The 24,662-nt window shown below is 41.4% G+C and overlaps 1 protein-coding gene across 1 annotated transcript; it reads right to left on the bottom strand.

Moving 5' to 3' along the window:
• Positions 1-15,386: 15,386 nt before the first annotated feature.
• On the bottom strand, positions 15,387-17,068 carry LOC119263852 (transmembrane protein 271-like). Its single transcript, XM_037540443.1, has one exon. The coding sequence runs from the start codon at positions 16,723-16,725 to the stop codon at positions 15,835-15,837; it is 891 nt and encodes a 296-aa protein (XP_037396340.1). The 5' UTR covers positions 16,726-17,068; the 3' UTR covers positions 15,387-15,834.
• Between the last annotated feature and the right edge of the window lie 7,594 nt (positions 17,069-24,662).

Genomic DNA, 24,662 nt, shown 5'->3' with positions numbered 1-24,662 from the left:
TGCCTTGTCTTCACCTTTCACATTTCACTAAAATAGGGTAACATGTAGAAATTAGTTTAAGAGTATGGCAAACAAAAAGCTACTTTACTTCTTCTCCTGAAGTATGAGTCATCATACACTATATGGCCAAAAGTATGTGGATGCCCCTCCTAAGTTCAGGTGTTTTAGCCACAACCACTGCTAACAGGTGTATGCAATCAAGCACATAGCCATACAATCTCCTTAGGCAAACACTGGCAGTAGAATGGGTCATGTTGAAGAGGTCAGTGACTCAGTAATGTGGCACTGCCATACAATGCCAACTTTGTCACAAGTCAGTTCTTGAAATATCTGCCCTGGTCAACTGTAAGTACTAATATTGTGAAATGGAAGCACCTAGGAGCAACATCAGCTCAGCCATGAAGCACTAGACCATGAAGAGTGTAAAATTCATGTATCCTCATTTGCATCACTCACAACACTCGACACTGCCTCTGAATAAAACATGCTTGGAGAATGCTACCTATCAGAATGCATAGTACTAACAGTAAAGTTTAAAGGAAGAGGAATAGTGGTCTGGGCTTTTTGTCAGGGTTTGGGCAAAGCCTCATAATATTAGAGAAGGGTAATGTTAATGCTAACAGCATACATAGACATTTTAAACAATGATATGCTTGTAACTTTGTGGAAACAGTTTGGGGAAGGCCCTTTCCTGTTCCAGCATGTGCCTCTGTGCACAAAGACATGATTTGATGAGTTTGGTATGGAAGAACTTCAGTGGCTTACATAGAATTCTGACCTCAACTTCACTGAATGCGTTTGATATAAGCTGGAATGTGATTGTGAGCCATGTGTTCTTCTCAAACATCAGTGTCTGACCTCACAAATGCTCTTTTGACTGAATGGGCACAAATTCCCACAGACACACTTCAAACTCTTGCAGAAAGTCTTTCCAGAAGACTGAACACTTGTAGCTGCAAAGGTGAAGGGACTCCATGTTAATGCCAATGATTTTTGGAATGGGATGTCTAACAATGTCATAAAGGTGTGATGGTCATGTGTCCGTATACTTTTGGCCATATAAAGTTCTGGTATCCTATATTCCACCAAAGTGGGACTTTTGCCCATCTTTAAAATGTCTTCTGATTCTTCCAACATTCAGGAACTAATATTTAGCCCTCACCTCCCACCACCCCAACCTATCATCACATGAAAACACTTAGCTATTCTATGCATACTGTGCTCACAAATGTATTCTTTGATATCAACTGTTGAACAAGCTTTACAGAATGGTAGTGTTATGGTCAAAACACATAAATGTATCAAAATGGACCAGAGCAAACCCAAACTAACAACACCGGCTAGGTGTCTCTCTCACATTTTATGAGCATCTTATAAAGATGTTATTCTGACACTGAGCACTGTGCTTACTCGCCCTGCTTGATAGTTGACGGGCAGGAACTCTCCGCGGTGCTGAAACTCTTCATTTTTATCAGTCCAGTGGAGTGACACTGATTCAGGTGGTTTGGTGTTCCTCCGGGCTCGGCCGTCACAATGCCCTCAGGTCTACATCTGCTGGAGTATGTCACACAAATTACCAGTACATACACTGAAGGTACAGCATGTGGCTCACAAACTGAACTCCATAACTTCAGCTGACTTCAGAGAATATATGACCTGCCTTTAAATTTACTCCCCAGGCCAGAGTACACAGACGAAATAAACAACACAAGCACCAGGAGTTGAGGTGTTTATGCCCTGAGTACTGCAATGTATTGTAATGTAATAAACTGTTAAGACATAATTATGAGTGCTTGGACAAAAAGAACAAGTATACACTGCTTTTCAGACTATAGCTTACATTACATATCTTACAACAGCTCCAAAATAAGGGTTTTTAAAAGGTTTATTTTCATTGCTCAAACCACAGCCAGCTCTGTCTTCATTCAACTGAAAGGGGTTGGACTCTAGCAGTGACTGTACAGGTGGTGGAAAAACTCTAATGAGATCGGTCAGAGAGCTGTTTGGCTGCAGGTTGCTGGCTGCAGTCTGGGTCACTGTGCCTGTATTTCAAACGATTGACTAGTTTTTCTACTATATCACAACTTTTGTGGAACATTATGACTTTATGAGAGTTATTACTTGTATTACCACCGTGACAAGAAGAGCACCAAAAACCATATTGGCATCTGTCATGAAAGGCTCCCAACGGCTCCGGCTTTAGGAAAAACCTTGAATTGGTAAAGAACATTCACATTATGTGGAGGTACTTTAAACTTCCCCGATTTTACACAATGCATTTATGAAAATAGTTCTTCAAAGTCTTCTAGTGAGAAGTTCTTTAGGGAACCAAAAGTGGTTCTTCCATGGCATCATTCCAACGAACGATTTTTAGCACATTTATTTTTAAGAGTGTTTGCATTTTTCAAACAAACAAAAAAATGATTGACTCCTTTAGTAGTGTCCCTTCTTAAATAAATAAATAAATAATTGCCACATTGTTTCCACATACAGTCAACTTCATATTTACTGCCACCCTTGGTAATCGATGTAAAAAGAAGTCAGGAAAAATCTCTATGCTTAATTACCTCACACTGAAATTTAATCTTTAATTGAAGTAAATTTAGTTTATGAAAATAAAACTCCTTATCAAAAAAACAAAACAAACAAAAAAACAGATTTTTAAAAATTGGACAAAGGTTAAAAATAGCTTCATGCCTGAAAATGCCCATATCCACTGGTGATGATATTAAAACAACCAGCACTGTAGTAAACCTTTTGGAAAGATTGCTTAACCCCCACACGCAGTGAGGGAGTTGATTAGAGAGGCAAAATTTCAAGAATCACAGTTTGAGATTTGTAGAATGTACTAGGATTTTGGGGTCATCAAGTCTTCAAAGCTACAGTTAAATGCCATCTCTATGTCAGCAGAGTATTCAGAAGGAAAACATAAACTTAAGGGCCTGGATTTTGGTATTGGTCTCTGTGGTCAGATGAGAAAAAGCAGACCTCAGGGTGGGGTTGGTGTAAGAAAAAAGGAGGCCAGTTATACAGAAAAGAAACTCAAAAAGTCAGGACACCCTGTTAGAATACATAGCATCATTGATGGCAAGTATCAGATTTTGAATGAAAATCCAGCTGCCTCTGCCAAACAACTAAAAATGCTGGGTCTTCCAGAAAAGCATACCAAATCCACACAAAAATGGTTCAATGAGCACAGAATCAAACTTTTGATGTGGCCATCTCAATCCTTTCCGTTAGTCCAGAACGCTGTAGTCCTCACAAGAACCAGAAAATTTGACCATATTAGCCCAGTTTTGTCAACCCTGCACTGGTTACCAGTTAAATTTCGCATTAATTATAAAATTCTATTACTGACTTATAAAACGCACTCGCCCCTCAGTACCTGAATGAACTTCTCTCCTACTATGAACCATCACGCCTACTTAGATCACAAGGTGCTGGCTTACTACTGGTACCAAGAAATAATAAAGTTACATCAGGGGGAAGAGCTCTCTCATACAAAGGCCCCCAGCTTTGGAAGAATCTTTCTGTTAATGTTCAGGACTCAGACACAGCCTCAGTTTTTAAGTCTAGGCAAAAAACTTGTATAGTCAAGCATTTGGTAATTAGTCTTCCCTGTCAGATCTAGTCTCTGCTGCTCTGTTAACACTGTAATCTATGGTCAGCCACTCTTTACAGAACTGAATGCATTTTTCTTTCCTTGTTTGCTGAGCTGAATAGCTGCCCATCCTGTGCGTCTGATGCTGTTGCATCTTCTGCCGTGATCGGGTGCTACTGCTGACCAGCCTTCTGAACTGGCTTAACTACCACTGAGTTTCTTGCTTTGCAACACTGTGCAATCCTCACCCTCAGATGCTGCTGCAGCATAATCATAAATTAATCAGATTAACCACTGCTTTTTTTCCCACTTTGTACTATAATACTTTATACTAATAATGTTTGCTATTCGGTGTCGACTGCAGGAAGATGGATTCCCCTTCTGAGTCTTGGTTCTTCTCAAGGTTTCTTCCTCTTTAGGGCGTTTTTCCTTGCCACCGTCGCCGCTGGCTTGTTCATGGGAGATTGGACCCGGATTTTCTTTTCTTTCTGTAATACTGATTGTTCTGTAAAGCTGCTTTGTGACAACATCTGTTGCCCAAAGTTCAGGAGTGAAGACCCTGGAGGATCTGGAGAGATTCTAATTCCATGCCATGTCTTCTCCAATCTCATAAAGCATTATAGGAGAACACATAGAAACGATATATTGACAAGATATCTGAAAACATTTGAATTGAAAGCAAAACCATATCATGTCAGAGAAACAAGCCATCACACAACAAGACAGATCTGCTCCATATAGTGTTATATAAGGGTTCCTCTTTTTAATGTTTAGCTCTTTGTTGTATCAATGTGCAACATTAAAGTGTGTCCAGGGATATAGCAGAACCTGTCTGTGAGAAAAGCACAGCCACATCTCTAATGGTTTGGAAGACCATGGTGGAGTAATGGTCCATCCTCTGTCTGAGGAAAACACATGCTCTGTGTTTAGTGTCTGGATTTTTTCCAGAAGCTCCTTTTGCCTGCCCTCTCCACACAAATGAATCTGCACCTAATGATCAGCTTTTAGCAGAGATCAATTCTTGCTTTCCATCATTGTCATGATGATATTTTTGTAAGCTTGAGAAGGGCTATCTCTCTACCCAGAGGTGAAAGAAAAAAGAAGGGATAGCAAGGCAGCGATGCACTTTGAAAGCACTTAGTCATGATTGCAATCCAGGCATTGTGGTTTACAGCTCATCCTTAAAAGGGTGGACAACTGGCCCATGATCAGGCCCCTTTTGTATGAGAGGATCTACAGTAATTATAGTAAATCTTCTTACGTCATATAATCACAAACACCAATAGTGTGTAGTTATTCTTGTCACAACAACATAATCCATAGCTGTTGATCGAAATTGCTTGATAACATTTCCTTTTAACCAGCTACCAATGTGCATTGTGACGAGCACAGTGAATGAATTACAAAATGACATTTTGTTGACAATAAGCTTAATAATAAGTACACATAAGTAAAATCATCACTGTTCATCTACTGAATTTAACATATTGGAAAAAATAATGTGCAAATCAATGACAATTTTTAAAAAAAATCAATTTTTTCAATATACTGTATGAAATAAAGGTCCTGTGCATGAACATTTTTAGTTCATCAAGGTACAAACAAAGGTACAACAGTGGCATTAAGATCCAGTTATATACCTTAAATAAGTTTGTCCCATGGGGAAAGTATGCATGTTTTAAAACAGAACAATACAATAAAAAGCCTGGAGATGAGACGGGGAGTGTGAAGTCAATACAACTTAGAAAATATAATTTGAATGGATTATAGTACAATTATGTTCCCTGACTAAAGGTAATGAGATATACCCCAGTAAAAGAAGGGTACTGCCCCAGTGACAGTTTACCACCTTTTTGCTGAGGGTGTATGTTTTCTTTAGACGATGTGTTAACTTGTGTTGTGGGAGTGTTCATGCCTCTGCACACACCTATATATGATAACCTTTAAACTGAAACCATTATCATATTTCCAGAGAAACATCCGTCTTCTTTTGTTGTTGATCTTGATGTTGATTGTTAAAATCCTTCAAAATCTTTAGCAGAGGCTAATCCGAAAAGAGAGATAAGAATCTGTTATATCCACAGGGAGTTTGGAATTTTTATTACTCAGGCTAATCATCTGATTGGCCACGAAACAAAGTTTAATCATGTCTGCCGCAACAATTGATTTTTCCACTGTCAGCATTACTAATGACTTTAACAGGGGTGATTATGAAGACTTGTCGCTGTAAAATTGATCAATTAAGCATTTCTCTCTCGCCCACCACACCTTCTCTTCTCTTCTCTTGTGCCCTTTCTTCATCTTCTCCTAGCTCATTAAAGTCCTTTCAGGTTTGTCACAATATCAAGCTCTCCCATCAACATTTCATTTCCCTTTATCTTGTTTAATTTCGTCAAACTAATTTATTCCGTTCAGCTCAGGAGAGCATGCTCCTCCTTATTTCCCCTTTTGGGTTCACAGTTGCTGGAAAGGCTGAAAGGATCGAGACTCCGGCCAGAGTTAACCCTAACCTTGACCCTTTCTAACCTATCCTGATCTATGCAGTACATTCAGACCAACACCATCTCCAGTTCCTTTAGGTCAGTTTGGTAAACATTAAAAGTCTAGCATATCCTTTTATTATACTTTTGAATTATATAATTGTATATAATTACATCACTACAAACTTACATTGTTATGTAAGGAATTACATTTACATTCAGTTTATATTCTGCATTGACCCTTCTGAATTTTCAGTTCTGTTTTGATACTGAGAAATGGCAAAATATGGCAAAAACATAAAGCATTCTTTCTGCAAAACAAGTTCAAATTGTGATATATTTTCTTCTACTAACAAACAGCTGTGATGTCAACTGAAAGTTCTGAACCCGCACTTTCAACTCCTTGAGTTACAAATGGGAAAAAGGAAGAAGTAAGAAACTGAAGAGAGGAAACTCCTTGAAGGTGGACCACTATCTAAACACTCCTATACTGAACAAAAGAAGAGGAGGACCTAGCAAGCCCTGGAGACAATTTTTGGCAGTAGCCTGCAAGTGAGCCTCAGAATGTTGGCTCGAAACTGACGAGAGTCTAATTAAATGCATCTCCCCAAACTATAAATGAATAAATCGTTGTTTCTGCTTTGTTTCCCTCCCATCTCTCTGACAGCTAATTTGTCTCTTTTATCATTTCTGTCAATTGCCAAGCCCTCTACTTTATTATCTGTAGGTAATTCCTTTTTCTTGAATTCCTTAGTAACCTGATCAATCCCCCCAGCACACACACACACACACACACACACAGTGGCAGAACACCAGCTCCATTTTGCTACAGCAGCAGTGTGAAAGTCACTCATCAGGATCTCTGCCTGAGAGCAAAGTCATCCATCTCTCTACAAGAGACTACTGAGATCCCTTCTCTCAGTCCCCTTACTAACCACCTGCCCCCCCCAATTTGGCACCTTTACTTTTGAGGGTGTGCCCACATCCTTCTGATCACAACCCAGGCCCTAATAGTGTGCTGTGGTGGTTGTGTTGTGTAAAGATGACATGGAAGGCTTTCTGTTCATCTCCTGAAGTCCTAAACAATGAGACAGGTGGCTTAGCGTATCTAGATACCACAGAAGAAATCCTGATTGGGCAGTTTTAGCCATTTTGTTTCCAGCCTAATCCTAACGACCTAATGAAGTAAGAGTATTACAACAATATTCAATATTCAAAGAGTTCATATATAATGGACATGAGGACACTTTTAAATATAAATGAACTAAATGTAATGCATATTCTCTTGTTTACAGGAATCATTAGGCCATTAAGTAAGGCCTAGAGGGTTCCCCACTGATGACTTGGCAACCAGTTTCAATATTGAACTCTCTCTCTCTCTCTCTCCATTAGCTTATTACAACCTGTCCTGACCCCCATGACTACCCACATCCTCCTGACCACCACTCAGCCCTCTATCCCGCCCACTACCAATCAGCGACGTGCGTTCAGACCCTCATAACACACCAGAATAAAACCCTCATTAATCATTTAGCATTAGCTCGGCCGCAGCCACTCTCGCAGGCCTAGGCTGCGTCCATGTCGCCGGAGACATGCGTTAGTTCCGCCGGTGCGGAGGAGCCAATTACAGCGAGGCGCTGTTCAGCTGTCTCTCGCTGATGATGTAATTATCCCATCATTGTCATTAGAGCTGGAGGGAGCTGCAGGCGCGTGCGGCTCGAGCGCTGCAGTGTCACTGACAGCTGTCTTTAAACGGCGCGCGCGGGAGCAGTCGCTGAAAGGCTATGATGGAGAGTGATCAATCATCTGATGTAATGAAGTGTTGTTCAGAGGATTACTGTCATGATTAATGACTGCAGAGGTTACAGCGATAGAGTCGATTTTAGCTCCACTTACACTGACTCTACACTAATTGTCTAACTGACACAGAGCATCAGGAGTTACCATAAAGTTAAATAAAGTTACTTTGCCCCTGTCCTTCCTGCTGAAACAAACAAATCATTAAAAGTTTCTGTTGGCTCTGTTGGTGTCCACTGGTCAGTAATTGTATTTTGCGCTTTCCTGATGGCTTGACCTCACAGTGTTATTGGTTTTAAAGGGAACTGCACCGACTTTTCAAAATTTCTGCATAACTAAATGGCTGAGACGTAAACAAACTCATTCAGAGTGGAGTGGTGTGAAATGCTCCGTTCTACAGTCAGAACTGTTCACAGTGGTGGTGATATGAACCAGATGTCTGAAGTGTTTAATGCCTCTAAAAGCTCCTTCACAGAAAGTTATTGCAGGAGAAGGTCATGAATACTGATATCAGAGACTCGGTTTTACGGTAGTTTTGTGATAAAGTTTTGGTCTAAAACATACTGTATCATTTTATTTGAATCTGTTCATAGTGGAGGGGTACATGCAGGGCATGATAAGGCAAAATCAGATTTACCACTATTTTTATCATCATCAACATTCCATATAAAACCTCAGAAGACACATGCAGGTTCACGGGGGTTTTGGATAGTAAATAAAAAGCTATATTTGTGTTATAGACATGGTGACCTCTGGTTCCTATCAGCACCACTGTAAAGAAATTTGGGAAGTTTCTGTACAGTGAACCACTTCACATCAAACCAATCTGATTGACTTTGTTTACATCTCAGCCACTGGATTATACAGACATTTTACAAAATCTAATGGTAACCATTAAGCCAGTTCTCATTAGAAAGCTTTATTTTTTTTTTCCTCTTGCATTTTCCTGATTTGGCAGATAGAAGAGAGTACCATAAGCAGATTTCTGATGTGTGAAATGTTCACTGGTCACTATAATCAAATCCCACCAGTCTAGAGATTTCATGCAGCACTGTAACACTTCATTCCTTTCCATTCTAAAGTCTTTCCTCAGTTAATCAGCAGCCTGAACATTTGGCATTTACAATAGTACAAGATATTAGACGTTTCATACATACATAGAGTAATGTGCCAGTGTGCCAGAGAACACCACTTGAATTTCCAATCAAAAAGGCAATTAAGTGCAAGTTACTCATTTTTAAGGAGATATTTCTGAGGAGATTACATATAAGATAACGCACTTGCATAAGGAAGAGGAAGGTCAAATAAAACAAACAAAACAGGAGTTTCTGAAACTGGAGTTCCAAAAAAGTTTAATAGATGCAGAGAAAATGGGACTTTAACTGTGCAAGACCTGGTAGACCACTAAAACTGTTTCTATCAGATAAACAGTGCATAAAGCTTTCATCTTTGAGATAGATGGGAAAATCAAGCTCCACTCTTGCTTCAGATCTGAAAAAAGTCCACAGGTGTTTCTATCCATCTCAATTTAACACTATCAATATGAAAGTATGTGTAGCTGTCAAGATACAGAGAATAGAAAATCGATTTAAAAAGGAAGTAATTTGCAAATCATGCAAAGAAGCTGCTGGTGTTCTCTGAACAAAGGACTGACCACTTCAGACTGACCAGACCTCAACATCACTGAATATGTTAGGGATTACTGGGATAATGAGAAGCAGAAAATACAACCAACTTCTAAGGCTGAACTTTGTGTGGAAACAGATCCCTGTAGAATTCTTTGAAAAACTGAAAGAATGGAAGTTGTAATGAAAGCAAAGCATGCGCGTGCTAAATACTGAAGTTTACATTCGCACATATTTAGTTGTGCAACTGGGTATGTTTCTGTTAAATATACATAGAGTGGCCACTTTATTAGGTACACCTTGCTAGTAAAAGGTTGGACCCCCTTTTGCCTTCAGAACTGCCTTAATTCTTCATGGCATACTTTCAATAAGATGTTGGAAACATTCCTCAGAGGTTTTGGTTGGTTATTTGAGTTACTGTTGCCTTTCTATCATCTTGAACCAGTCTGCCCATCTCCTCTGACCTCTCACATCAACTTCCGCTCACTGGATATTTTCTCTTTTTCAGACCGTTCTCTGTAAATGAGATGGTTGTGCGTGAAAATCCCAGTAGATCAGCAGTTTCTGAAATACTCAGACCAGCCCGTCTGGCACCAACAACCACGCCACGTTCAAAGTCACTTAAATCACATTTCTTCCCCATTCTGATGCTCAGTCTGCACTTCAGCAAGTTCTCTTGACCACCTCTATATGCCTAAATGCAATGAGTTGCGGCCATGTGATTGGCTGATTAGCTATTTGTGTTAACAAGCAACTGAGCAGGTACTGAACCAAGTGGCTGGTGAGTGTATCTTTCTGCTTTTTTTCTGACACTAAAAGTGAATAATCTGTATTTAATGGCTGTTTTGACTGGAAATAAAATAAATGAAGGGTGGTCTCTGACTTATGCAAAGTATTGTATAGCCACTAAGCACTCCCTGTATGTAAGAACCTCTCCTTCTCCCTCTCTCTCTCTAATTTGAAGTTTCTTATCTGCTTATCCTTCACATCGAAAGCGACTAAAAGAGCGGTGCATTCAGCCTCAAATGAAAGGTATTGAATTTTTCTGCTGGACAGATCGAATGCAGAAAATAAATGAGCGCTGCTCCCTGACTGAAACGTTTAGGAGATTTTCATGAAAATACAAGAATATGAAGTGAATTTGGTCTTCAGAGATGAACATTAATTCAAAATATGTCATATGGTATTGCTTTACCTTCCTGCAGCTATTTGACAGATTTTCCCAGCCATCAGGAGTAATAAAACAAATCTAGAAATGCTAAATTCATTTTATAACCGGATTACTGTGAAGGCAACATCTTTAACATTGTGCTGCTTTTCAGGGTTATAAAAAAAGGAGGTGTCAAAATGTCTAAAGTCTCAGTTGCAAAACAAGATGTTTATTCTTTGGAGTAATGTTAACATTGAGAACACCGAGATAAGTGTAGGGCTTGCTAATATGTAGGCAGATGGCCTGTCCCTGATGATCCATCACCCTTTCTTTCAACCCTCATTTTATATACCTGATCCAGATAAAAGCTGCATGGGCATCCAAATATTTGAGGTTTGCACGACTGAGGTTATAGCTACGCAGAGCAGGGTAGTAGATCTCCAGGGCTTTATTTCTTTTTGAAGAGAAAAATGTGTTGTTTTACACAAGAAACTAGTGTTTTGAGGGATTGAGCTAGTTCTTTTCAGCTCTTTTCCAGGGAATTGTGATTATAAAACATGATAGAGCATAATTTCAGAATTAGTGTTAGATCATGAATGCTTAATATATTCTGAAGCAGCCCAAACACAAGTGAACTTTGCATCATATGTTTAACCTGCAAGATCAATCTGACATAATTGTATTTTCAGACACTATTGCTACAAATACAAACACTGCACATGACTGCACTCTGCAAATTTTTGTATTACAGGCCAGAGGATTGTGAAAAAAAAGCTACACATGAGTGAAAATCCAGTTGGAGGCAACTTACAGAGCAAAAGGCCTTCTGCCCTGCAGAAATAGCTTTCATCACAAAAGAGGCCAACCAGCCTCAAAAAAGAAGGGAAGCAAGCCCTTCTCACTGGACCAAACCCACTGGAGAGAGCCTGAACAACATTAGCGAGAGGATAATTCAGGTAAATGAAGCAAAGGAAGAGCTTATTTATGAGTTTTGGAGGAGAAGAGTAATCACTGGAGCCACCTTCATAAGGCCCAGCACTAAATCACCCACGCAACAGTGAACTGCAGAGAAACACCAAAGTCATAAAGCTAAATTGAACAAACATGTTTCATTAAACCTCTGATGGGAGCCAAATGAATGGAGCCCCAGTGAATAAAACTACTCTGATTGGGACCCTGATCAGGCCTCACCAAAACGCTGGTATTTTTCAGCCTTTAACTTCAAATCCAGGCTGTGATTTTAAAGACAGCTCCTCTATTAAATGGGTTACCTGATGAAAAGTGAAAACCAGCTTTGTTCCACACTGAGCCTATTTTTTTATTCCCCCACCTCTTCCTGCCTTGAGAAATCATTCACTCTTAAGCTCCAACTAACAGATAAAGTCTACTCCTTCCATCTCTCCTCTCCTGCACCATTCTTCATCCCTCCATTCTTGCTCTGTGTCAAACAATAGAATGCAGTAACCACAGTAGTGGAGTCAGGACCTTGGAGAGCGTCCAGGGCCATCTGAGTCATGCACAAGTTCCACTGCAGCCTGGCGTAGATGACATTCAAAGACCATTTCACTATTTCTCAGTACACTCTTAAACATGAAGGTCCCTAAATTGTTCTTGGCTCAAAGATACAGTGCTAGTAACAACCTGTAATTGGTATAGAACAAGAGGTGGATAGAGCAGTCAAACCTATACTTAAGTAAAAGGGTAAAATAATGACCAGTGATTACAAAATACTCTAATATTTAAAGCCTTTAAACCCTTCAAAATTATTTACACATTAACGAGCCCATATTTTTTTCATTAATTTTTGTTTTTTTCTCCCTGGGGTCCATTTATGCCATTTGTGTGTTTTTATGCACCAAAACAGGTGTAATTCATTTTAACATGACCATTTTCCAAACTCTCTTTATCTCTTAGAATGAAACCAGCTGTTTTTGTTACTGTTCCTTTAAGACTAATATATTTAAATTGCCCTGTGATGGACTGGAGACCTGTCCAGGGTGTATCCTGCTTTCCGCCCGATGACTGCTGGGATAGGCTCCAGCACCCCCCCCCCCCCGCGACCCTGACGGAGAAGCGGCTTGGAAAATGGATGGATGGATGGATATGTAAATTGCCTCTTCTGATTGGCTGCCTTATATGGTGTATACTTCAAAAAGCAGTCCTAGCTGAAACACTCCTTATAACTTCAGCGGGAATGGACAGGTTGAACTGCTGGTGGCCGATAAGTGTAAATGCTTTGGTTTTTCATGACATCACAAACATAATGAATGCAAAATGGGCTGTTATTTTAGCTTAATTTCCATATATAAATGGACAGCACTGACTACAGACACAACCGTATGTTTTTAAACTTTCACAATGCTTACATGCTGCATCAAACTTTTTTATATAAAAAAAACCAAAGCAATTAGTTTTTCCATGATATGCCCTTTAAAATGTTCTTTATAACATCTTTAAAGAGCCACTAAATGCTTTATCTTTAAAGGCATTAGTCATCCATGCTTGCTAATATTAATAACATTGAATGTAGGGTAGTATTTCTCAATTAGCGTGATGTCATTTTAGCAATAATAATATTCACATTACAGCCTGAGTCATTCATTTAGAGTGCAGGTGGCCCATATTGCAGTTACACCAATGTGTTGTTCTGTTTGTTCGCTCGGCTGTGGCAACAACAAACATTTCTCTAAATATTACCAAGCCCAGCAAGAGACTGATTCAAACCAACAACAAAGACTGATCCAAATCCACTCTTCTCCATAGTGTGCAACATGGATGTAATGTCTCTCCCCATGCGGTGGCTATATACAGTTCTAGCTTATAGTTCTGCTTCTTGCTGTTAAATGTGAGTTATACTGTAGATGTGTGGAAGATTAGAGAGAGCAGCCCTATTCATCTCAGGATTTGACAGAGAGAGACATATTTGGGGCCATCTAATTAGCTACTTCCAGCAATCGGTGAGGTTATTTCACTCATTGAAAGGATGATGGATTCTACTCAGGGAGTTGCACGTTAGGCCCAACCACATAATCTCTCTTCAGTGTTTGTAAAGCGGAGAGATAGCTCAGCCCTGCAAATTAAACATGACACCAGACATACAAAAGCCTATACGACAATCAGTCCAATACTATCAGTGTAAATACTCGACTTTCTCTGGCTGAGCGAAAGAGAGGAAGAGAGATACTGAAAAACGCAAAGCAACGTTTAATTTTCCCTCCAGATAGGTAGTAAATTTTGCATTAACTACCAAACTGAGCATTTAATTATCAGAATTAAAAAAGCCCCAGGCATGCACACGCTAAAAATAAAAACCAAGACAGCATTGCCAATTTCTGTCCTGGTCATTTAAATAATAGATAATGGAAAATAGGAGCAGAATGAGGCACAAAAAGTAAATTGCATTAAGTTCCTTTCACTTCCATTAGCTAAATGAAACCTTTTTGAACAAGTGCCATGAAAGAAAAAGAACGCCAGCAGCACATCTTCTTCCTGCACTCTCGGTGGCATAGGGGACATTTCTAGATGATTGAGGCTTTACACTTAGTCATGTTTTCCCACATTTTTCAAACCATACACTGCACCCTGACATTTCCCTTTAAGGATAGCTTTGCGAATATTAAATTGTTTGACAGTTCCCCAGTCTGGAGAGGCACTTTAGGTAATCATGCACATTTTGGCATCCAAATAAAATGGCTGCAATCAGAGACTACATTTAGTCATCATTCAGCGAGGCTTTTGCTCAAAAACTATTCAAACGTTGAACCACTCAACCCTCTGATGAAAATACGGGTCTGAAAAACAAGTGACAATAGTTTCTTTAGACATTCCGGCTGGCATTCTGCTACATTTGTCTTTCACCTAGGATGTTATTGCTTGACTGTGACAATAGCATTCAAAAGGCCAAAAGCCACAGAACAGAGCCTTTCAAGAACAGAGCAACCATTCACAAGCATTCCATGTCGCATTCAGGTTCATATTCACATTCACCGACACGCAGGCAAGCCTTCCATCATGCACAGCGTTCACAGCATTAGCATGCAGGCCAAAGGGCATTTATATCTGTTACACATGGGACCATATAGCAAGTGTGATAGTTTGGCAGGGCTTGTGTTTTGAAGCACCACACAGCACATTGCTCACACTGTCCACTGGCTGTGAATTCTGTTTTTCTCCTGAACATTTTCCTGATATCTTAATTGGCAGGCTATTTGGCCTTGTAGAAGCTGCCAATAATTGCTCATTCATCCTTGAAGTATTGGTGGCTCAGGGTAAATATGAATCAATATTATATGTACATTTCTGTTCCAGTGTAATTACTTTCCATTCTCTCTGCTGTTCACATGCGCATCATCACTTACTCACAGCTGAAAAGAGCTTGGAAACTTGCTGCCATTGCACGGCAGTTTCCACAGGCTGCTTTACCTGATTTAGCCTACTTTTGCTCGACCACAAGTCCATATGCAGTAATCATGCCAGTCCATTATAAGGGTAGATGGGATCTCTGTAAAATGTTGGTAGTGTGCCAGTCCACAGCAAATCCATACTCAACGCTTAGCCAGTTTGGGATTTACAACAGCCCCCAGATTATGGTCTCTAGCTCTAGTCTGATATGAAACAAACCACATCATTTGCATTTCAGAGATGGGTTAGCCAGCATCTAATCACAAAGTGAGCTGAACAACCATGGCACATGGACCAATTCAGATTAAACATCTGCATCAAGAAAGAGGAAATCCACTTTTCTTTTTATTTATGATCTAAACGAAGGCAAAATGTAGGAAAACAAGGGAATGACATCAACAAACTACATGGGCAGAAGATGGGCGAGTACAATCAACCAATCTACCAACCAATCAATCAGTCATCAGTCAGTGATCCAAAACGAAGGCAGATACTGAAATAGCCTCTTTATATAATGATTTGCTGCTTAGATATCATCTATATATCTCTCTTACCACGTCAGTCTGGTTTGGAAAAAGCCAGTTCATTGTGTATATCACATGTTTTGCCAACATCCCAGGCAAGAAAAAGTGCAATACATGAACGCAATCAGCGTTTTGCCATCAGAGAGAGAGAGAGAGAGAGAGAGAGAGAGAGCTGATTGCTGGTTCGTTCCCAGTGGACGTGTTAGGAGCTCCAGGGTTTTTAGATTGTCAATGCACGCGCACGTGCCCTACGGCCCTAGCTCTCCGCCCTCGCTCTCTGCTCTCTGGCCTCCCCGGGGAATATGTCCTCGTAGGCCGGGGGGGACTCGTTGGGCAGCGGGTAGGAGAACGGGTAAGAATGGTTGAGCTCCGGGTCACTGGGCGAGTAGCCCGGAAGTTCGCTGGACGGGTGTCCGCTGCGCTGCACCTCCGCCCCGCCCTCATCCGGTCCCCCGCGGCACAGCGCTGTGTTGACGTAGGCGCGGAAGGCCGGCGAGGGCGCCGCGGCCAGGTCCCGCTCGTCCCCGCTTAGCACCACGAGGGTCCCTACAGCGCCGCCGCCACCGCCGGTGAGAGGGCCGCGTGCGCGCTCCCGCCGCCGCTGCCGCCGGTAGAAGCGCGCGTTCTGGCAGCGCTTAACGAGCAGCAGGTTGAGCAGACCGAGCAGGCACTCGAGCGCGTTGAGGACGGCGGAGGCGAGCAGTGCGCGCTGGTAGTCCCGGAGCGCGTCGCAGGCCTCGCGCACCTCCGCCTCCGCCGCACTCGCGCCTCTGGACGCGCTCGCGTCCGAGCAGTAGCGCGCGTACTTGCGCTCCACCAGCGCCACGGCGTCGCCGTCCACCACAGCGCCCGAGAAGGCCGTGAGTACACCGAGCACGAACACCAGCAGGCCCACGAGGAAGAAGTTCCCGCACGAGACGCCGCGCCGGCGACAGCAAACCAGCGCTGCGCACAGCAGCGCCTGGCCCAGCGCCAGCAGGATGCCCGAGTAGAAGGCGCCGGCCGCCCTGCCCAGGTGGAAGCGCGCTCGCACGCGCGCGCCCAGCGCCACGCACTTGAAGCCCACGACCGCGGCGCTGGCGGCGCACGTGAAGAGCAGGGTGCCGGAGACCGCGACGGCGCACACTCCGCGGCCGCTCCACTTCATTATAGCCCGCTGCCTCTGCCTCTGCCTCGCCCCGTGCCGCTCCCTCCTTCATCCTCCCTCGTCCTCCTCGTGAGCCCGTCTCGAAGCGCCGGCCGAGCGGGGCATGGCGGCGAGCCGGCGAGCGCTCTTCAAAGCCACGAGCTCGGGAGCCGCTGCGCGCTGCGCCCTCCTCCTCCCGCTCCGCCGCCGCCGCTGCTGCTCGCGATGAATTATTGATGTGCAGGGCGCGCGCCGTGCGTGGTGAGAGCCCCCGGAACCCCGCTCAAAGGCAGTGATTACCTTCATGACCCTCTGCCGCCATCCACTCCCCTACGCGGTAAGGCGCGTCTCCGAGCTCTGCTGCGATCAGCGCGAGGAGAGATCCAACCCCCCCCACCCCGCCCCACTACCACTCCTCACACACACACACACACACACACACACACACTCCTCCTCTTCCGTTCCAGCACGCGGGATGCGGAGCACACGCGCACAGAGGCAGCGCGACCGGGCTTTGAGCCGGAGCTCTCAACTTGGCCGAGAATGAGACACGCAGTGAACGCAGCGCTGGACTGGGGGACTGCCCCCACCCACCCACACACACTTCCCCCCACCATTCTCTAATAGAGTCTCGCAGTAGACCGCGTCCATATGAGCACTAAGCTGAGCTCAGTAGGATTCATATTACACGTGAAAGCGTCGCAAATGTTTCAGCACCATGGACAGCATTTCAGAAAAACCGCACATTAGCGGACAGTTCATAAACCTCTCTGATTCAAACAGTTTGCAAATGACCACGATCGCAAGATCTTGGAAATCCTTATATGTACATACAAACAAAGGGGAGTTTTACACTGTGGAGTAAAGAAAGTCTTTGTTTTGCTGACATGGTAAAAAAGGCAGTTGAAAGATTGCGCAGGAGAGGCGAGTGTTTCCCACCATACACTTAAACTCCCTGAGAGCCCACCTCACTCAGGAGGCAAACCGACCATTTATAAAGTCCAGCCCCGAGGTAAAAGATCCAGACCTTCAGGATCTTTAGTGTGACTCTGCCTGCAGCTCCAGCTCCATCTCCGCCTCTCGCCAGAGTGCAGAAATGCACTCCAAAAGGGGTCTGATGTGCAAATGATTCATGCTCTAAAGGCGCTTTGGAGAGAACGTGCCTCGAATGTGCAACATCTGACAATCCTATTTTGGGCAGCAAGTGACGCAGAAAGGTGTTTAATGGCAAAGCTAAAGGTTTCTCGCTGCTGCACATCGCTGCGGCAGAGGTCTGTAGCACAAATGTAAATTGGCTGTCACAAGTGAACACCCTGTGCCCAATCCCTCAGCGTTTCACTCAGTACAATCTTAAAAATAGAGGTTCTTAAATAGTCCTTGACTTGGATGTGTGGTTCAAGGTAAGACATTTATTGGTATAGAAACAGACATGATGTGGAGGTCCTTTAAACTTTCAAAAGGTTCTGCACACTCACACATTTACTCAACAAGATGGTTCTTTAAGGAACCATCTACAGTTAGACTCTTTAAGGACCCAAAATTGGTTCCAAAGAAGCCTTACTGAGACCTTTATTTTCAAAGGGCTTACTACACATAGATTTTTTTGTGGGTCAAACCACATTAGGAGCAGTAAACACATAATAAACACATTGCATTGATCCTGTGCACATTTACTAGATTTGAATATAATAAGGGGGAAATCATTATTTCAATTCAGAACAACATTCATTAAAGTTTTAATACAAAGACTTATAAAAAAATACTAGTTCTTCTATCTTCTTGACATTTATTTTTGATGCATATATTTTTGTGAATTTAGATTGGGAAACTGGTTCAAACAATTATATTGAATTATTTGTTTTTATGTCCAATTATGAGAGTTTCAAGCTACTGTTTAAAACAACTTGACCTACCAGGTAAGAGTAACATTTGCATTCATGTCTTCTTTGGCACAATTGTTTACAAACGTTAGGTGCTGTAAATAAAATTTATGTTTAATTTGTAGCAGAGATGCACAGGTTGTTTGCATAAAACAATATCTGGCAAAAACTAAAACGTGTTAGGTTGTGCCCCACCCTCTCCCAGTTTGCTAAACTGGGGATAAACACAAGAAATCATATCCTGAAATCATTAGAATACAAAGCTAACAGGTTAAAACTACAAAGCAAGCAGTTTTCTATATGAGTTCTATATTTGGATCCTTGCTTCGGAGTGAGATATCAGCGGTGAAATCAGAACAATTTTTCACTGACAAAAAACATACAGCAGCGAGCTTAAATGAAGATCGGCGCCTTCATCTCTGGCAGCTGCTCTCAAGCCTTCTGCAAAGGGCAAGACTGTTTACATCCCTTCCGAAGAACCGGTTTATTTATCATCCCAATACATACTCATTAAAGCAGTGCTAATTACACAGAAAAGCTCTAATTTCAGCTATAGAAACCAACAATTATCCCCATGACGGCGCTAATCACAGCAATTAAGCCAGAGCTGCAGGTGTCAGTATGGTTCTTGCTTGCCTCAGATGTTGGCTTCTTAGCATGCAGAGCGGCAGCGTCTGTGCAGAGCTTGCAGAGGTGTTCCAGCTACAGAACTGTTGCTTGCGAGACTATTCAGGGTGATTAGAGTTCTTTTAAGGTGAACATTGTCCATGCACAGATCTGGCCTTTAAGCAAAATCAGCTAGATAGTAGGCTGCTGGAAAGCTCCTCAAGATGGTATTACAATCACAAGCTGCTCAAACCGCTCCCATAGCATTGTTTATTCCCCAAGATTTGCAAGGTATTTGCTTGCGGATGGATTAAAAAGTTGCTTCAGAAACAACAACAAGACCCGCAGAAATAAACGTCAGTCAAACAAACTGATGAAAATGATTAGGATTGCATAATGTTCTATTAGACACAAAAATATATCTAATTCTATGAGAAATACATAGAGTATATAGGAAAGGCATTGGGATAGCGTCAAGGATTAAGTATAGACATCAACTGTAATCCATCTGCCTGAAGACAGAATCGACTTTGGGATGTATTAATGAGATGATGTTTCATAGCCTAAAATGACTATATATCTTAAGCTTTGTACTCTATCAGAAAACAACTCAATTCTTAGCAGCTAGGTTTTATTTGCTTTGAAAAAAACATCATTGTACTTATGAACACTTATACCTATACAATGATCTGATTCAGCTAATCAATACTTTACTCATTTATACTTCAAGTCACTTCCATAAACAAAATGCACACTGGTCATACAGAGGAAAGATCCATGATATAAGCCAGTGGCTACTGATAGCTTCACAGTCTGTGAGATAATGGTTAATGATGGACGTATAAAGGATGTTTTGAGAATATGGCTGGTATGAAGTTCATTACAAGTACATTGCAGGTTTAGAGAATCAGGATCAACAGTTGATGCTTTGATTGTCACTTCATGAGACTACAAATCAAAGTCAAGAGGAATGTAGTGACAGATTTTTCAGTAGCCTCTTTATTGACCTGTTTATTGCAGGCCTGCTATTGAAATCACTTTGTATTTTTAAAATTAATATAATCAAAGAAAAAATTTGCCTTTGTAACTCTGTTAATTCTGTCAGTTTAGGCCACCGTTTCTTACTTTCTGTGTGAAATGTTATATCTCTGTGTTAGGCTGCTAGTCAGCAATGAGGGGTGAAAGTAGGGGTTAAGAACCCCCTGCTGTGAAAACAGCTAACATTTTTCCATTTGAACACAATAACACAATAAAAACACTTTGCTTTTTCACCTAAGAAGACAAAAACCTAATTCCCTTCCAATTTTGTACATCATACACATCCATGGGAATACACTACATGTCCAAAACTATCTAGACACTCCATCTAAATAGAGGATTAATCTATTTTAAGGTGCACCTACTGCTGATACTGATACTGATACTGCTGGTTGCTGTGTTCAATTGCACATAAACAGCCTACATAATCTTCATAGAAAAGCACTGCCAAAGGAATGGGACACTCTGAAGCAGCTACACATGAGCCTCATGTCACTATGCCCACTGAAAGCGTTGGCTAGAAGGGTATAAAGCCCCCAACATTGGAGGCATGGAATTGTGTTCTCTTGAGTGATGGAGCTCCATCCAATAGCTTTGAGATGAATTAGAGTGGTCTAGAACTACTCATCCAACACCAGTACCGGATCTCACTACTGCTCTGAATGCAATAAAATCCTCTGTCTACAAACTTTAAAGCATATAACACATCGCTACTGTCAGTAGAAAACCTTGGATCTCCATTTTTGTCAGTTTTTTGACATAATTTGGAAATGTCTGTTGTCCTTTAAGTTGTGTGTAAATATCATGATGAATGAACCAAAAGAAATGGCCCAAAATTACTTGGAAAAAGTCTGGCTGACTTACATTAAAAGTAAAGTAGGTTTTTCCTTTCTCCTGTAAAGTTATCATTTTGCAGATATGAGGTTTCCTTCCGACAGCAGCAATATAGTCCATCAACATCAGAGAATAGGTGGAAAATTGTACTTTATGGCTACTATGAAAAGGGGTTAAACTTTCAGGTGAGGCCATTCTCTGCAGCAGTACTGGCCAGCTGCTCCAAAGGAGTCAAGTAGGTCCATAGGTAGGTATTGCACAATGCATTCATCTCAGGCAGCAGAAGCAGGTGTACAGTTCAATATGATAGCAGCAACACATTCACTGACTAAAGCCTTAGGTCTTACATAAACTTCTGATTTTGCATCATGTTAGAGGGCTGTCCTTGGACATGTCTTCAGAAGTATCAAGGCTGATAGCTCCAGAGGAACCAAAGCCGGCTTGTTAACCAAGAGATGAGGAGAGAAGTCCTGAGGTCAAAAAAAGACAGTCATTTGTATATTGCAATTTCCTGCAGTTTCTCTTTTTAGGGCCACATCTGTGCTCTAAGGGATGCACCTTTGAACATTCTTATGCTGCGTAGACGTAGGCCAGCTGGACATCATTCTTTTTGAGAGCAGTTCTTCTGCATTCTAAGTCTGATGGTTGTGTAAGTGTGAAAAGAAATGAGAAAGACACCCAAGATGTTATTTGTTGAACTTTTCCCCCCACACACTCTAATGGAGCATCAGGTTGCCATGGCTGCAGATGTTGGAGAGTTAGAAAGAGAAAGAGAGAAACTGTCATGTTCATTAGAGCAGACACACATCAGCACAGGGTGGCAGAAACAGCTGCTCAGAAAGAGTCCTGAGAGAATTGGAGAGGAAGCTGGAGGAACGCATGAGCTGACTTTTATTCCTGTGCTCAAGTTCAGAATCTGCAACAAGGCTTAAAATGCATGCGGCTTTGTACATTGCTAATGATGAGAAAAGCAGCACTGTGGTTCCACTCAACAATCACATTAACATTACAATGAAACTCTGAAGACATTATTAGATTGTGCATGTCTACACATGTGGAAAAAACTTGCTTCAATTTGAGTAAAATAATATTTCTCTTCTCATTTAAATTAAATAACATTTCTGGCATGTCTTTTTTTAACACGTTGAAACAAAATGTCCTATCCTTTCCCCAGAAATTCTTCCCCAGTGATTGTTGCTAGATTGCTTTACAGATAGCTGACAAATGTAGCATTTATACAGACATCAGGGACATCAGTGAATGTCCATTCACTGCCCATTTCACTAAAATTTTGTGATTACTTTTCCCCCTTCATGATTTCAGCAAACTTGTGTTCATTGTTTAAGGCAACAGTCATATGACTATGAGCCTAACTTTCTGATAAGCTGATTATGAGCCTAACTTTCTGATAAGCTGATTTTAAAGGTGCAGTGTATAAGTTTTAGGGGCATCTAGTGGTGAGGCTGTAGATTGGAACCAACTAAACACCCCTGCCTCACCCCTCCCTCTTCAAGCATGTAGTACAGCCTACGGTGGCTGTTAGGTTTTCTGCCATCTCCTGTCCTAAATTTTGTTTTACTTCTTCCCAAAGTAATATTAGCATTGTAGCAAATTTTGTTGTTATTATTGCCAATCTGACTAGTTTTGTTTAGCTAAAACAACATAGTGCAGCTTGGTAGCTCAGTAATTAAATTAAAGCTCAGTAGTATTTGTTTATGTATTTTGACACAAACTGACTTGTGTGCTACAATTTCCAATTAGAATAAATTTGGCCAACATTCAGTAAAGATTGTCCAACCTAGCAACAGTTACTAAGAATTTGTGGGCAGAGCATGAATAGGTAAATTTGCTGAAAGCAACTGTCCTTCACTTATCCCTTAATTTCTAAAAGCAGAGTCTCTCTCTCTCTCTCTCTCTCTTTCTCTCTCTCTCCCTCTCTCTCTCTCTCTCTCTCTCTCTCTGTCTCTCTCTCTCTGTAACTACATCTCAAAGGCCCTCAAAGCCACAAACTCAGAAGAAGGTCATGCAGCAATGAAGGAAGGCCATAATCTAAATTGGTTAACAGCTCAAACAAATGTTATTACATTGCCATGTGATAGACAGAGAGAGAGGGAGACAGACAGACAGAAAGGCGCAAAGAGAAAACAAGCAAGAGAGACAGAGTTCACTGTTTTGATTGGATGTCTTCCATGCTTACTGAGTTACAAAATGACAACAAAAATAAAATCCATTCGCACATCACTGTACTTCACAGTAGCACGCATATTACTTTTATCCCAGACTGCCGAGTTTCCTTAATTTTTTTCACTTTCCGTGTGTTCCCAGCTTATCACTTAAATGGACATTTATACTTTTAGTCTATGAGGAGTTTATGGACGCACACTGGAGTTCCAGTCACACCAATTTAGGAAACAGAGCTCTACGCCAACAAATGGTGCTGCGAACAGGAAATGAACACATGCAGAATTTAGTAAGCTTCTGAAGTAAGTGTGACTGCATTCATCAGTATTCTCTCCCAGTGCTCGACAACGGTTTACCTGCTCTGCGACACGAAAAGAGCCACATTTGTCACACACACACACACACTCACACCAAGATAATGAGAGCCTGGAGAATCAAGTTTTTTTACCCAGTGTGGTCTAGTCATTGTCTAAACTAAGTTTTGTTCAAATTGTTCAAGAATGCTGTTGCAGACCTCAAGGGGGAGAAAAAAAGAGAGAAAAAATTCACTGGCATTTTCTGGTAACACATTACTAAAGGACTACATTTATATGGCTGCATAATACATACATAGACATTTATAAAGACTTATTTCAATAGGCATCAGTGGGGGTCTAGCCTTTTGGAGGTCCATAGCAGGATATCTTTAAGATTTTGCTAGTTGATGGTCTGCAAGATCAAAAGGCTAACTATTAATAATGACTACCACGAGCTGTCTAAGGGACACAAGTCTAAAACTGTCGAACTGTGCATTGCTAGTTTGAGATTCTAATAAGTTACAGTTTCAATTGCAGATAAGCATCTGAGTGATCTCAGTACAGGGCTCTGTCTCACAATGCAGTATTTTTGGCTCACCCAGCTAACTATAAGCTTAGTTTGATCTAACCCTGGTGGCAGAGGTGAGTTATTTTAACTGTGATAAATGCTTTATGTTCTGCATATTTAAATAGTGTGGTTTCTTTTTCCTTCTTGACTTCTCCTCATGTTTCATGCAATTGCCTGTTTGTCATGAATGTCACACAAGGATTAATCTCAGCCTAAGTCTCTAAACCTAGATTCATTTTAAGAGATTAATCTTAAGCATCTATACCTGAATTAGTCACAACCTGAGTGTCTAAACCTGAATTAATCACAAGCTGAGTGTCTTAAGCTTGATTAATCTCAGTTGTTCTTGTTAGCTGTGTGATGTTTTTTCTAGCAAGATAATGTTGCAGATTGTCAATCAATGACTGTCCACTGTCTGAATTTGAGTGAGAGAAGCAAGTTGTTGAGCCATTGGTAGGCCTGTGTGTTGATATTAAAGCCAAGGTGTTACACTAGTGCTGTGTGTATATGTATCAGCTAATTAATGTTATAGAATGATACAAGATATGATGAGAA

Source organism: Pygocentrus nattereri, chromosome 8, assembly GCF_015220715.1.
Source record: "Pygocentrus nattereri isolate fPygNat1 chromosome 8, fPygNat1.pri, whole genome shotgun sequence".
Taxonomy (NCBI): Eukaryota; Metazoa; Chordata; class Actinopteri; order Characiformes; family Serrasalmidae; genus Pygocentrus; species Pygocentrus nattereri.
This window is presented reverse-complemented; position numbering and strand designations above follow the sequence as displayed.

Coding starts and splice junctions, on each gene's coding strand:
- LOC119263852 (XM_037540443.1), bottom strand. CDS start 16,725: ATGAAGTGGAGCGGCCGCGGAGTGTGCGCCGTCGCGGTCTCCGGCACC.